This window comes from Salvia hispanica, chromosome 3 (genome assembly GCF_029641045.1).
Source record: "Salvia hispanica isolate PSC_SH4W2 chromosome 3, Shi_PSC_v1, whole genome shotgun sequence".
NCBI classification, from domain to species: Eukaryota; Viridiplantae; Streptophyta; class Magnoliopsida; order Lamiales; family Lamiaceae; genus Salvia; species Salvia hispanica.
The window spans coordinates 5793976-5807275 of NC_142694.1; the positions used below are offsets into that span (position 1 = coordinate 5793976).

Here is a 13300-nt window from a genome sequence, read left to right on the forward strand (position 1 = left end):
GTTTGTCCTCAAATCAACAATTAAAGGTTCAAACTTCAAATCATCTTAAATGCGTACAATTAAAGTGTGTAAAATTATAATTTAAATAAACTCAAGTAATGCAATATACAATTATTTACTAAACCCTATATTGATTTGTGCATATCACCGGAAACCAATTAGATTTCACAAGTACTACTAATATTTTTCGTACTTGTAATTTGTCAATTATGAATGCACGTGCCCTCCTATGAAACTTGTTCAAAACCCTACTTTGATAAATAAAACTATCCTTTACTTTGATTACTATTCAAAATTTGATGAGTATATACAATCAGTGAATTAAAATTCAATTACTGATTTGTATTGTAAATACAAATGTAAATACTATTGTCTAAGAGCAACTCCAAGGGAAGAAGGTAAATGAAAAGGGTATATCATGCTTATACCTTCTCAAAAAGTGCAATATACCTTTCTAAAAAGCAATCAACTCCAAGGATAAAAGGTATATAGAAAGGTATATCATTTAAAAAAAATAAAATAATAGTACAAGATGCATTAAAAAACATAAAGTGTAATACCTTCTCAAATACCTACCACCTTGGAGAATGATTTTTTATGAAAAGAAGGTAAATATGGTGGTTATATGATTTTACCTCTCCATCAATAGAGAGGTAAAGATACCTCTTCAAAATGGGAAAAAGTATAATACCTTCTCAAATACCTCTCCCCTTGGAGAATGATTTTTCATGAAGAAAAGGTAAATATAGTAGTTATATGACTATACCCCTTCATTTACCTCTCCCCTTGAGATGCTCTCACGGAGTAATTTATCCCCTCTAATATCCATTAGTCACAACTCACAACTAGTACTCAAAAAACAGCACAACGACATTTTTCTAAACATAGTTAAGACCCATATCCAAACAATATCAAACACAAATATTCCATCAAATACGAGCTTGATCCGAATATTTGACCTCATCAGAGACAATCTTACACATTTCTTGTGTTTAAAGGTAAACTTTCACAGCCGGAAAACCTGGAAAGCGTGCACTGGACAGATCACATCCGAGTGAGCTGCCATTGTGTTCAATCTCATACGAAATGAGCCAAATGACCATCTCTAATTCTTCACAGGGCGTCTCATTTTGAGCAGATGGGAAACACCAGCCACAACATGGAGTCGACTGTTTGGAACGCCTGTTTTCGCGAGGGCATTGCCGTGTTTATCAACTAGGACGAAGCACGGTACATACTTGATGTCATAATGGAGAAGCTGCATCAACAAAAAGCACATAAACCCATCTTTGTCAAGAAAATATATGTGTGGATGCTTTAGCTAACTTCTCTAACCACATGCATAAGCCAAAGTTAGCTCAATATGTTTTGTATATAAAAAGCAGATGCATAGAAACGAATAGCGTCTGTATTTGGAAAAGTCCACCCACATTTATCAAGTGATATATACATGTCGGTGTGTTTTGTTTCCAATAGATTATTAGTCGAAATGACATTTTTCTTGGATTAAACTCAAACCTACACGCATCAAATTCTAAAAAGATGTTGGCTTGCATTCTGAAATGTGAGTTGCTACAAGAACAAGTGCAGATTAAGCTTCAAACAAAGTTTCATCACAATATGCAGGCCTTCTACTTTCTTTCTTTCTTTCTTTTTTTTTTTTTTTTCAAATTTCATGAGTATGCTAGACATCATATCAGCAATAACAGAATTCTGTAATGGCTAATAAGCGACTCATCTTTTTACTACGCATCAAATCAAGCAAGGAAAACTTACAAGAGGTAGAGAGAGAGGAGAAAAAGACAACCTCAGGTAGCCACATATCATTCTCAGCATCAGCCATAACAATGTTGAGCCAATCAGAGTTGCGGTTCTCGATTTCTGTGACAAATGGGAGCAGAGAATTACAGAGCCTACACTTGGGAGAGTAAAACTCAAGCAGTGTGGCATCTCTGGTGGTGGCTAGGGCGGCAGCGAATGCTCTTTGCTCAGCCTCTCCTTGCACTTGTTCGGATCTGCTGGTCTCTTGATTGTTGAATCGGAGATGGGTGTTAGCAGTGGAGTTAATCAATTTGAAGGCGGCAGCGCCCAAATTCCTCACAGACTTGAAAACCCAAGGAGTATCGAGGGTACAGGGGGGATTGTTATTGTTCAAATTGAGGTTGCTGTTCCAGGGCCATTTTACGCAGAAAAGAGGGTGTTTTGGGGCTGGATTCATGGGAGTCGAGAGATTTAGCGTATGGTTATGGATGGATTCACTTTTTTTTTTGGGAGAATGTAGGGGTTAGGGGAAAAATCAAGAACAGCCAAGGAGATGACGTGGCGACGGCGCAGAGGTTGCTGGCGGTTGATTGAAGATTGCCTTCAAAGGTAAGCGGTGACTTTCAGTTTGAAAAGAGAAAGGAATCAAGAAAGAGAGAATGCCGTTATATCGTCTATCATAATCAATTATTATCCCAAATAAACACACAAGGTTCACATATATGCACATAATGTCAGCAATTAGTACACATGATCTCAACATGAGAATTAGATCCTAGAGTGAGAATATGCTACCCTCAGATAAGAGTTTAACCAGGCTCGACATTTCCTATTCTTTTCCCTTTCCTTTTTTTTCCCTCGGCTACCATATGGGGCTTAGTTACCTTATACCATTATAGCTATATATTAATTACTCCCACACATCAATCGTAAGGCTATATACAACTCCAAATCCCTTCATTTCTAATTAATAAACTTAGTTGAGCAATATTGAGATTTGTTTCACAACCTACTAGTAATATTTATTTTCTAACTTGGTTCACAATCTTTGTCTTTTGTTTATACAAAATGCTTATAATTCATAATAGAACTTAGATCAGTTAAAGACTACCACAAGATACACTTTGTAAAATCTATCTGTGACGACTTAGCCAAAACAAAGGTCAACTTTCAATTTTCAGCATGCTTTTACATGAATTCAGAGACATACTGATTCTGAAAATTCATTCCAATCAACTCCAAAGTCGAAAATCAACAAAACCACTGGCAAAGGAAAGCCATGGACTTTAGCTTTAGGGATTTATTTGAGGCATGAAATTCCTAGCTGGGTTTAGAATTTATAACCATTCTTCCCAAACCTACCAGAACATAGCGATAATTTAAGGAAATTCATAATAAATTCATTTGAACTTGGTTTAAGTTAAATTTTGGTGACAAAGAAGGAGACTCCGAACTCGGTTTATGTTCAATTATACATCATTTCTTTGTATCCAGAAAATGTTCTACTACAACATAGTACAATATAACTCAGTAAGACAATTCGAATCACAATCCCAACAATCTAAAAGTTTGAAATTTTGATCCATATTAAAATTCAACACTAAACATGTCCTAGTTCCTATGATTTTCATCAAAAATAGCGTTTGAAAAACAGCCCCCAATAATTGATAATATGATGACAGAATGTAGAGAAATTCAAATAGCTTCCATGATTTGGGAAATCTAGTACCAGCAACATAAACCTAAGCCCAAAGCCAATATTCCATTCAGAATCTGTAAAAAGAACACATTTATATCAACACCTCACATTCAAACCAGATTACTTATAAAGTTATTCAGACACATTAATCAGTTTCCCTGTTAAATAAAATATGGAGAATATGATTACTCATCATCATCAACCTCAGCATAGTAAATTTGGCATCCCTACCCTATTTATAATCAAGTTCCTCAATTTCCTTCTGGTAAGTCTTCCGGCACCTTTGATAACAATGGAAATATAGCTCAAAACAAGAACCTAGTCAAATCTTTGCTAATTCCACAAAAGGAGGCACCCATCATGCATTTCTCGCTCAGAGTTTCTTTATTTTAGATCAACCCAACCAGAATTACTACAGACACTCATAGAGAGGTGTAAAAAGAAGAATCTGACCTTCAATTTCCAAAATTTCGAAGTTAGGTGTTTGGAATTTGAACTTGACACTCCGGGACGCGTGGGCGGCGACGGCGGTGTGCAGAGACTCTGTATGCCGTGAATCGAGGTAGAATAAGTAGGATTTTTAAATTTTTAAATGTACTCATTCAAATAATTTGCTTCACGTAAAAAAAAGTTAAATGAAACTTTAATTGCAAATTGCAAAGCTACTGATAAAATGAAATATATACTACTAGTAATTTAGGGGAGGAAATTGAGCCCTTCCATTATAAATTTACTAAATTACTCTCTATTTGTTAATAGTAATTATTTTTTCTGATATTTAAGTTGAATAAGTAATATTTAAATCCTGGTTCAAAATTGTCAATTTTCTTATTTCCAATCTAAATTTATTTTTGGATGTTACATTTACAATATCAATATATAAAGATTGAGATATAGAAAGAATATAATATTAATGTTAGTAGAAAGATTTTGGTGAATAATATTAATGTCAAAGAAAGATTTAGAATGAGGTGGAGTACATAATTGTACTATATATATTGCCACGTAAACGGATGCAAACCTATTTATATTCCCAGTTCCGTATTCCTGCTTTCTATTCCCCTTCTTCTCCCATCTCTCTATTCGCCGTTGGCCATCGTTCTCTCTCCACACTACTGTGTCATTTGTTGAATCAGAGAATTTTTTTAGTTTTTAGTTTGGTCTGTTGGCATCAACAAATTCCAGTTTATTACAGAAATTTTGCTATAATGGGGAGCTCGGCAACCAGTAACGTATACATCAATGTCATCGGTGACGTCATCAGCAAGGTCCGCGACGAGTTCATCGACAACGGTGGCCCTGGCGACGGCATACTCGATGAACTGCAAAGGGTGATAAATATCCTCAATTTTATTTCATTGTCTGTTTCTTTTCAATTCTAGGGTTTTGGGAATAATTGATTTGACGCACATTTGTGGCGTATCTGTAATGTTGTTTAACTTACGATTGAGATTGATGGAGGTTTTGTGTTTTGTAAACTATTGGATCTGTAGTTGGGTTTAACCGTTGATGAGTTTAAGTTGGAATATACAGTTATGGGAGATGAAGATGATGCATGCTGGAGCAATTATGGGCCCGATTGACAGGTCATCCACGCAAAAGGGGGCTGGTGGTGGTTCTATCACACCTAATCCCGTACATGACCTCAACGTACCGTATGAAGGCACTGAGGAGTATGAAACTCCTACTGCTGATTTACTCTTTCCTCCGGTGAGGACTAAGTCTTTGTGTGTTGAATTCTCTGTGATTGAACTTGAGAGTGGAGTGTTGAATTCTCTGTGATTGAATTTTGGGTTTCTGGGGTTGTGTAGACTCCGCTGCAAACTCCTATGCAGACGCCACTGCCTGGAATGGCTCATACACCATTGCCTGGAGCAGCTCAGACTCCTCTTCCTGGAAATGATAGCAATCCATTCTATAATATTCCCACTGGCGGCACCCCAATCACCCCTAATGATTATGCGTCCCCCAATGAAAATAGTGGTGTTCCTGATGTTAGAGGTGGACTAGGAAGACCTAGCCAATTCATGGTATTATTACTTCCTGGACTCTTATCTTTTGTTCGACTTCATTTTGTAGTAATATTGAGTGGAGTATTTTGTTTCTGGAATCTCATTCACCATGTCATGTGGTATATGTACTAGTTTCTCACTCAGGCTTTAAAATATGTTCATTGTAGGATGCTATAGGATGCTATGACAGTTGTAGTCTCTTTTTCTGTTTGCTGTATGGTAGAGCTGACACTTACTTTCTAACCTGCAGCCTCCGCAATCCCCTTGGTTAAATCAGAGGCCTCATCTTGATGTGAATGTCGGTGAGTATAATGTTATAACCTCGTATATAAACAAGCTTACTTAACAATACATATGCTGGAATGCAGCATAAGGGTTGTATATATAAATATGTATGCTGGTTAGAAGGCATCACTATAATTTATTGTTAATCTGATTAAATATTTCCTTTTCTTTTTGCAGCTTACACTGAAGGTCGGAAAGAAGGTGAGATGGGGGCGCCTCATCAGCCATCAACTCAGGTTTTTGTCATTTGTCATGTTTCAGTTTTATTATGTTTCTTTGGAGAAGGACACTACTGTTTATGCTTATCTCAATTTTAATTGGGTTTCTGATTTTTAACTCTATAATTGTAAAAGCTAATTATTAGTGCTTATTGGCAGGTTAGATTTGCTTAGAATCAATCAGAAAGAACCACATTATTCTTGATTCTGTAAGATGAATTGCAGATAGACAGGAGTTATTTGACTCTGCTATAATGGGGGATAAAGATTGTTGCTAATATCTTGTTAACTTTGTAATCAAGTTGGTTCAGTGAGTTTGTTGCTGGTATTTAAATGTGTTAAATTGGGCAACACATTTTATTTCCAATCTAGACAAAGGTCCCCAATATCTTTAAGGGACCTTAACCCCGGCAAATTTGACATAACTTTACAATTACTATGGTTAAAGTATTCAGATAATTGGAATTAATGATGTCACTATGTCAGTTGTTAAGAATAATACTCCCTCCGTCCACCAATAAATGTTCCATTTTGCCATTTTCGTCCGTCCACCAATAAATGTAACATTTGCTTTTTTACTACTTTTGGTAATGGACCCCACATTCCACTAACTTTATTTCACTATAAAACTAATATATTAAAATAGGACCCATCTTCCATTAACTTTTTCCACTCACTTTCTACTACATTTCTATAAACCCGTCCCCGGTCAAATTGGCCTTGTATTGGTGGACGGAGGGAGTAATACCTATCGACAGCTACTAAAACTACATGGCTAGTACTGCCTACATTTGATAAATTTTTCAGATAAAACTCATATACGCTCAAGTTTTATTCTTGGCCTCACGGCTTGATTTTGTAAATTGGGGTTTTGCTTCCTTGTTCCACCATTCCTTGAGTCCTAGAAATTATCGTTTTTAAAAATAATAAACAGCAATCTTCTAATTTATTTTTGGTTTACTTAAGACTGAACTTTTAGCTTTATACCATTCTGTTTAGTGATTTCACAAATTATTCCTCTATTAATCTATTACTTTTAGCCTTATACCAAGTCCTTTTTTTTTGGTGGGGGGGGGGGGGGGGGGAATTTCCATGCAAATTGAGTATATTGTTCATTTTATTTTTCTGAACGGAATTATTAAACAGCTTCGCAGCAATTTCTCCCAGTATATTTTAATAAAAACTGAGAAAAGAACATAGTACTTAGTTACAGCCTTACAGGTCTTACCTCAATTTCTGCCTAATGCACTTTTTGCTTCTGGAATATTTGAATTATTCTGTTGCAAACTTACAAAAACTCTCATTGTGCCTGACAAATTAGAGACGAGCCATATTTTTTCTGTTTTTTGCTAAAGAAAAGAATGGTCAGTACTTGTTTTTCTCTGTTTCTGTGCAGCATATTTCTTTTTATTAAATCTCATTTTCAGTTGGTAAGAAACATAATTGTGGACATAAATACAGGATTTCTTCTTAGCTAATGGAAAGCGGAAACGTGATGGTCCATATCATCCGGGATACATTTCACAACAAGATGGAGCGTCAGATAGTCTATCAGATGAATCAAAGGTATATTTTATATGTATCCCTTGATTTGCTTTATTCCCGTGAAAGACAGAGACTTTCACTAAAAATTGATGAGCTTAGTTGATGGATTTCCATTGTGTAACAATTGTCTTAATAATTAGTCTAGTATCTGGTCTTGTCTCGTATGAGTACATAAGTTGCATTAATTCCAGATATAGTGCAGAAAATTACAGACTGAGTTAAGACACCAGAAATTTTCAATTGCACAAGGTTGCTACTGGTCTACATGTTTTTTTTTGTTTTTATTCTGAAAATAATTGCCTTTGAGATTCTATTTAAAAGGCCATGTGAGGAAGCAGATCACCCTCTGGAAACTCAGATTGAGTTATTCTTCAACAATTTAGCCTATCACTCTTTTTGTTTCTTTACTACACACAGTATTTTTTAATTGAAATTTGGCAGGTGACTGACAGTGGTATTCACCAAATACTCGGTCAAGAGGGGAAGATATCTGTTAGGATTACTCAGTTGGATGGCCCTGTGCCGAATCCATATGATGATGTGCTTTCTACACCCAATGTGAGTTTATCTCCTTGATATTTGGCAATATGAAAAATGTCACGTAGCAGTAGGAGGGGATGCATTTGATATCCGGATCACCCGGTGGTGATTCCAAGTCAAAATGCTAATTTGATGCTGCATGATCCTGGGGACTGCATTGGTTTATTCCTCTCAGTAGTCAGTATAACAACAACATCATTCTGTCACACTATGCCCATATTCTGTCAACCGTTATTTTAAGCTGTAACTGAAATTCAGGCCATGGCTGTTTAATTTATAATCTTGTAAGTGGTTAAAAAGCTAGATATTGATGTTACTCACTTTTTAAAAATATTAAATTCTTACTGCTGTTACTTCTATTGTTTTCATGTATCAACAAATGAACAAAATTAGTAATTTATTGAATGTTATTGCTATGGCAATGTGCAGAGGTAAATGTTTGTATCTATGTAATTTGATAAATATAAATGGCTCTTTTTATGCTTTATAAGTTTGTTAAGTATGAATGGATTTTTCTGTTTGAATCTCTTTGAAATGTTAAGAGTACTAGATTTGTTGTTATGAATGTTATTTTAGTTATTTTACTCATATGATCAATTTGACTGGTAAATTTACCATTTTTTTCACTCTTTTTCCCTGTTAGCACATCTTGTGCTTTTGCAATGCATCCACCAGTGCTTGGGTATTTAATGATAAATCTGGATTTTGTATTCACCTCTAGTACTTGAAAGCGATAATGTGTTATTATGCATCAGCATAACGCTCTTGTTGGATTGGTTACCTCTCTGTTTTCTTCTAGCATTATGCTCTTGTTACTTCTTATTCCTTTTCTACTATTGGATAGTACAACGTAAATCCAACTGTCTTGGTTGCTTTATTCTTACCCTGACAGATATACAATTATCAAGGAGTTGTCAGTGAAGACTACAATATAGTGAACACACCTTTGCCAAAAGGTATCATTGGTTAATAAATTTGAACTGCTTATCACACCTTGTTCATTATTATTCTGGTTCTTGTTTATTTGTTTGTTGATTTCCAACTCTGATTTAGTAATCTGCACTTCTAGAGATGCTAGCAGCAACTCCTGCCCCTGTTCACAATGACATTGGAGATGCCGACGATGATGATGAATCCTTGAACGAAGATGATGATGATGATGACCTGGACGATGTGGGTCAAGGGGAAGATGTGAACTCAGAACATTTGGTTTTAGCTAAATTTGACAAGGTGCTCTTTTTTGTCCCAGCTGGTTGTTTTCATGGTTTTCCTTTGTCAGCGCTATTCTTTCCGCCTTGTTTCTATTCGGTGATGCTACTCTTACCAGGACAATTACTTGTTTTAGGTGACTAGAACCAAGAGCAGGTGGAAGTGCATGTTGAAGGATGGGATCATGCGCATAAATAACAAGGATATTCTGTTCAACAAGGTAGGTTTTGTCTCATGCCGCCTGATTTCCCATTTGACTAGCATGCTCGTCTAAAACTCATTGCTCAGTTTCATTTTTGATAGTATAATATATTTTGGTTTTTCTGTTTGTTTAACAGGCAAATGGGGAATTTGACTTCTGATATGTTGGTACCTGCTGAATTCCAGATGAAAGCCAGATACTTGGAGAGTATTAGATTTGAGTTGTGATCTGCGGCGTGTACAAAGTGTTTTGGCACATCTACATTTTACTTGCAGTGCCTTTCCATGGTTTTGGTGTTTATTGGTAATACCAATATCATTTTTCTTATATAACCTTCATATTTTGGTATTCCCCATTTTGGAAATATATTTCTGAAATTAGCCCATCTGTTAGTACTACGATATTACTTTGAAATGAGATATCAATAATTGTCTTAGCAAGATAATATACCAAATTAACTTAACCCATTTTACTCGTGTAAATCTAAGTATTCATTTTCTTTTTAGTAGTATTACAAATTAGTGGGAGTAAAACTCTAAAACTCAGCCTAAACACAGGCGTGTTAAAACAAAAAATTATACAAAAGAGAATTCTGCTCTGCACTCTCCAAATTTGCTGCGTATGAATGTTCAGTTAGTCTGGAGAATCCTTCCTTTGTTTTCTTCCTCATAAACTGTGAAACAACCACATCAATGAACAAGTTACAGATTTAGCTACTTTAAATTCATATGAATTTCTTGAAGTATTTTAAATGAAGTGAAACAGTAGATCACCTTCATGAGCATTGCTGGACGCTGTGGCAATAGGTGAGTTGTTGGCACTGTTTGTGAAAACTTTGGTGGAACAAACATGGACTGAAGCAGCGCGGTTCAGTTGAGGACTCGCTTTAGCGATTGAAGGCCTTTCTGTGTGGATTGTAGCAATGCGGTTCAGTTGAGAATTTGCTTTAGCGGCTGAAGTTCCAAGAGCAACAGGAGAAGACAGGCTTGTGGGTGTTCCTGCCTTGATTGAAGCAGCGCGTTTCAGCTGAACCTCTGTTGGACTGTTTGAAGCGTTGAGGGCAGCAACTGTTTCAACCTCTGAGGAGACAGGGGCATTGGTTATCAAGCCTGCAGATGTTTCTGTTAGGTGGGAGGCCTCCTCCTGTCTGAAAAATGAAGAGACGGCCTCTTTCACCAAATCCACCACGCCCGTCTCCCCGGTGCTCTTCCTGGGACTAATGGCCTCTGTTATAGCCTGTGAGAGTGCTCTTTCGTCGTCTCCAGGCTCCAGCTTGCTCAAGAAATACTCCTTCACGGAAACTCCTTTGTCGTATGTTTGAGGACTCCCGCTCGCGCATTGCTTCACGTTTCCTGCATCTTCACTCACTAACTCCGCTTTCGCTTCCTGAGATGGTTTTGCTCCCGGAGATGCAACAGCAATGCTGGCTATCTTGCTAGCAATCTGTTGTGTTGCATCAGACACGACCGTGCAGGCCGGTCCCAGTTTGTCAGCTACAGCGTGGCTGGTGTTTGTGATCATGCTGGCACCAGTGTGGGTTGCGTCCGACACTGCAGTGTAGGCTGGAGCCAGTTTGTCCGCGACAGCGTGTGTAGTGTTTGAGATCGTGTTGGCGTTGATGTTGTGGGTTGCGTCAGACACTGCAGTGTAGGTGTTGTGGGTTGCATCCGACACAGCTGCGTAGGCCGGAGCCAGTTTGTTGGCTACGGCTTGAGTGGTGCTGGTGTTGTTGTTGTTCTTGTTCTTGCCGGATCCAGCAGACAGTGCACAGGCTGTAGCCAGTTTTTCAACTACAGCACGAGTCTTGTCTGCGATGGGGTTCGGGCTCGTGGGTTGGTCGGTTCCTAGCATTGCAGCTTCATGGTTCATGTTTGGCGCCCGATGACTATTGGAGACAACAGGCTCCGCCCTCGGGTGCTGCCTTGCCGTCTCCTTCAGACTTTCGGGCGCTGCTTCTGACTCGTACACTGGATTCAGAAAACAGATGATGTCAGTTAAAAATTGATGAAATCAAGATTCATTTAAAAATGGTTGATTGGTTAGGTACTTGGAGCGCCAAGATACTCGGGATCATAGTCATCTTCATGATCGCAGTCATCTTCCATCGTAGCCCCCCAAGAAGGGGTGATGTTGTCGCGGTCGTGGCTCAGGCCGTAACTCTGGTTGCGGCTCTGGCTGTGGTTGTAGTTAGGGACGTGGCTGTTGTTACGGCTGAGGTCATGGCTCTGGCCTTGGCTATAGTTATGGCTGAGGCTGTGGTTGACGCCATGGCTCTGGCTGCGGCTGTAGTTATGGCTGAGGCTTTGGTTGAGGGCATGGCTTTGGCCGCGGCTGTAGTTATGGCTGAGGCTTTGGTTGAGGGCATGGCTCTGGCCACGGCTGTAATTATGGCTCTGGCTGCGGCTGTATTTATTATGGCTGAGGTCAGGGCTCTGGCTGTGGTCAGGCTCGTGGAAATCGATGCCATTCCTGCGGCGGCTGCTGAGGCTGTATCTCAACTTCTTGGCCGTGTCCCGGACCTTAGAGAGAACCGACTTTTTGCCGTCCGGGGAGGAGGGGCAGTTGCTGGGGCACACTTCGTGATCATCATGGCCTGCTTTACCTCCCGGAGACAAATTTGATGACCAGTATGTCTCTTCAACTACATTCATATTTTTTACATTATTATGATATTCAAAGCTACTCAAATGTACTAAAAAGGGCCTTTTATTTTTTTTGATGAGGGAAATAAATACTAAATACTTTACCTCTTAGGAGCTGGTCCCCGGTGGGGGGAGATTGAGATAGAGATAGGGATTGAGATAGAGATCTAGGTGATGATTGAGGGCTGCTCTTCCTCCTCTCAAGTTGAGCCATTTTTTTTTTTGTGTGTGTATTGTTTTCTTGAAATGGAATGAGGAATATACTCCATATAAGAAGGCGCAGCCAGCTATTTTCAAGGCATGTTTTTAGGCTTGTTCAATGGACTATAATCTAGAACTAAATTCTGCCCTTGCCTTTTGTAATTTACAATTATGTGACTCCTTGTATTTTTACTTTATTTAGCAATTTGACTTTGTCCAAATTTACAATGACCCTATCTTACAAATTTCACAATCACAACAATAAAACGAATGTTTTTCGTCCAACTTATAGGTTGAAGATTTAAGTCACCGTAATAACAAAGCGGGGCGTATTTCGGAGAGGATCACCTATAGCAAACCCTGATCCATCTCCTAATACACACTCACCATCATTTATTATGTTTGTGAGTGTGTATTAGGAAATAGATCAGGATTTGCCAGTGATCCTTACCGGGCGTCTTTATATGAGATAGTATATTAATGATATGCTACATATCTTATGTGAGCAACAATTTCGATCGACGCATGTAACATTGTTCGTTTTGATTTATATACTTAGTTTGATTCTAATACATTCAAAGATATTAGTGAAGTTTTTAATTTCACAAAATTCTTAAAAAAACAAAGCTTGATTTGCTCGTTTTCTCTATAATTCCAAATAAATTAATAAAATTACATATCGAGCTTTGATTTTTTATGAATTTTGTGGAATTAAAAACTTCAATAACTTTTTTTAATGTATTAGAATCAAATTAGATGTATAAATAAAAACGAACAACGTTAAACGTGCGTCAAACGAAAGTGGTGCTCACATAAGTTATGTAGCATACCATATAATTCCTCATACATAGCATTATTAAATTTTTAGATATAGTCTAATTTTGACTAATAAATTGATAACGATGAGATATAAATGGATTTTGCGTTTTTATTTAGACTAAAGGTTAATTTTGGTACGAAACATATTAACAAAATAGGAATTTGGT

The 13300-nt window shown here is 37.6% G+C and overlaps 3 protein-coding genes across 7 annotated transcripts; 1 reads left to right on the top strand and 2 right to left on the bottom strand.

Moving 5' to 3' along the window:
• Positions 1-873: 873 nt before the first annotated feature.
• Positions 874-4088, bottom strand: LOC125215304 (Thioredoxin superfamily protein). Of its 4 annotated transcripts, none has more exons than XM_048116683.2 (4): positions 3914-4088; positions 3491-3534; positions 1808-2362; positions 874-1258 (listed from the first exon to the last, which is right to left on the bottom strand). In XM_048116683.2, the coding sequence occupies exons 3-4, from the start codon at positions 2216-2218 to the stop codon at positions 1106-1108; spliced, it is 564 nt and encodes a 187-aa protein (XP_047972640.1). In that variant the 5' UTR covers positions 2219-2362; positions 3491-3534; positions 3914-4088; the 3' UTR covers positions 874-1105. The 4 variants fall into 4 exon arrangements, with proteins under 4 accessions (XP_047972640.1, XP_088923036.1, XP_047972638.1 ...); XM_089066910.1 differs by having other exon boundaries at positions 1808-2381; XM_048116681.2 differs by lacking the exon at positions 3491-3534.
• A 398-nt stretch (positions 4089-4486) lies between these two features.
• On the top strand, positions 4487-9856 carry LOC125214044 (transcription initiation factor IIA large subunit-like). Of its 2 annotated transcripts, XM_048114901.2 has the most exons (11): positions 4490-4791; positions 4994-5170; positions 5272-5490; positions 5723-5774; positions 5935-5993; positions 7437-7541; positions 7962-8078; positions 8953-9016; positions 9130-9290; positions 9406-9489; positions 9608-9856. In XM_048114901.2, exons 1-11 carry the CDS (start codon positions 4669-4671, stop codon positions 9629-9631), a joined length of 1185 nt encoding a protein of 394 aa, XP_047970858.1. In that variant the 5' UTR covers positions 4490-4668; the 3' UTR covers positions 9632-9856. The 2 variants fall into 2 exon arrangements, 1 of the variants encoding a protein (XP_047970858.1); XR_007175051.2 differs by lacking the exon at positions 9608-9856 and having other exon boundaries at positions 4487-4791; positions 9114-9290.
• Positions 9857-9952: 96 nt separating this feature from the next.
• On the bottom strand, positions 9953-12405 carry LOC125214043 (low-temperature-induced protein). Its single transcript, XM_048114900.2, has 4 exons — positions 12219-12405; positions 11519-12112; positions 10245-11438; positions 9953-10144 (listed from the first exon to the last, which is right to left on the bottom strand). The coding sequence occupies exons 1-4, from the start codon at positions 12325-12327 to the stop codon at positions 10101-10103; spliced, it is 1941 nt and encodes a 646-aa protein (XP_047970857.2). The 5' UTR covers positions 12328-12405; the 3' UTR covers positions 9953-10100.
• Between the last annotated feature and the right edge of the window lie 895 nt (positions 12406-13300).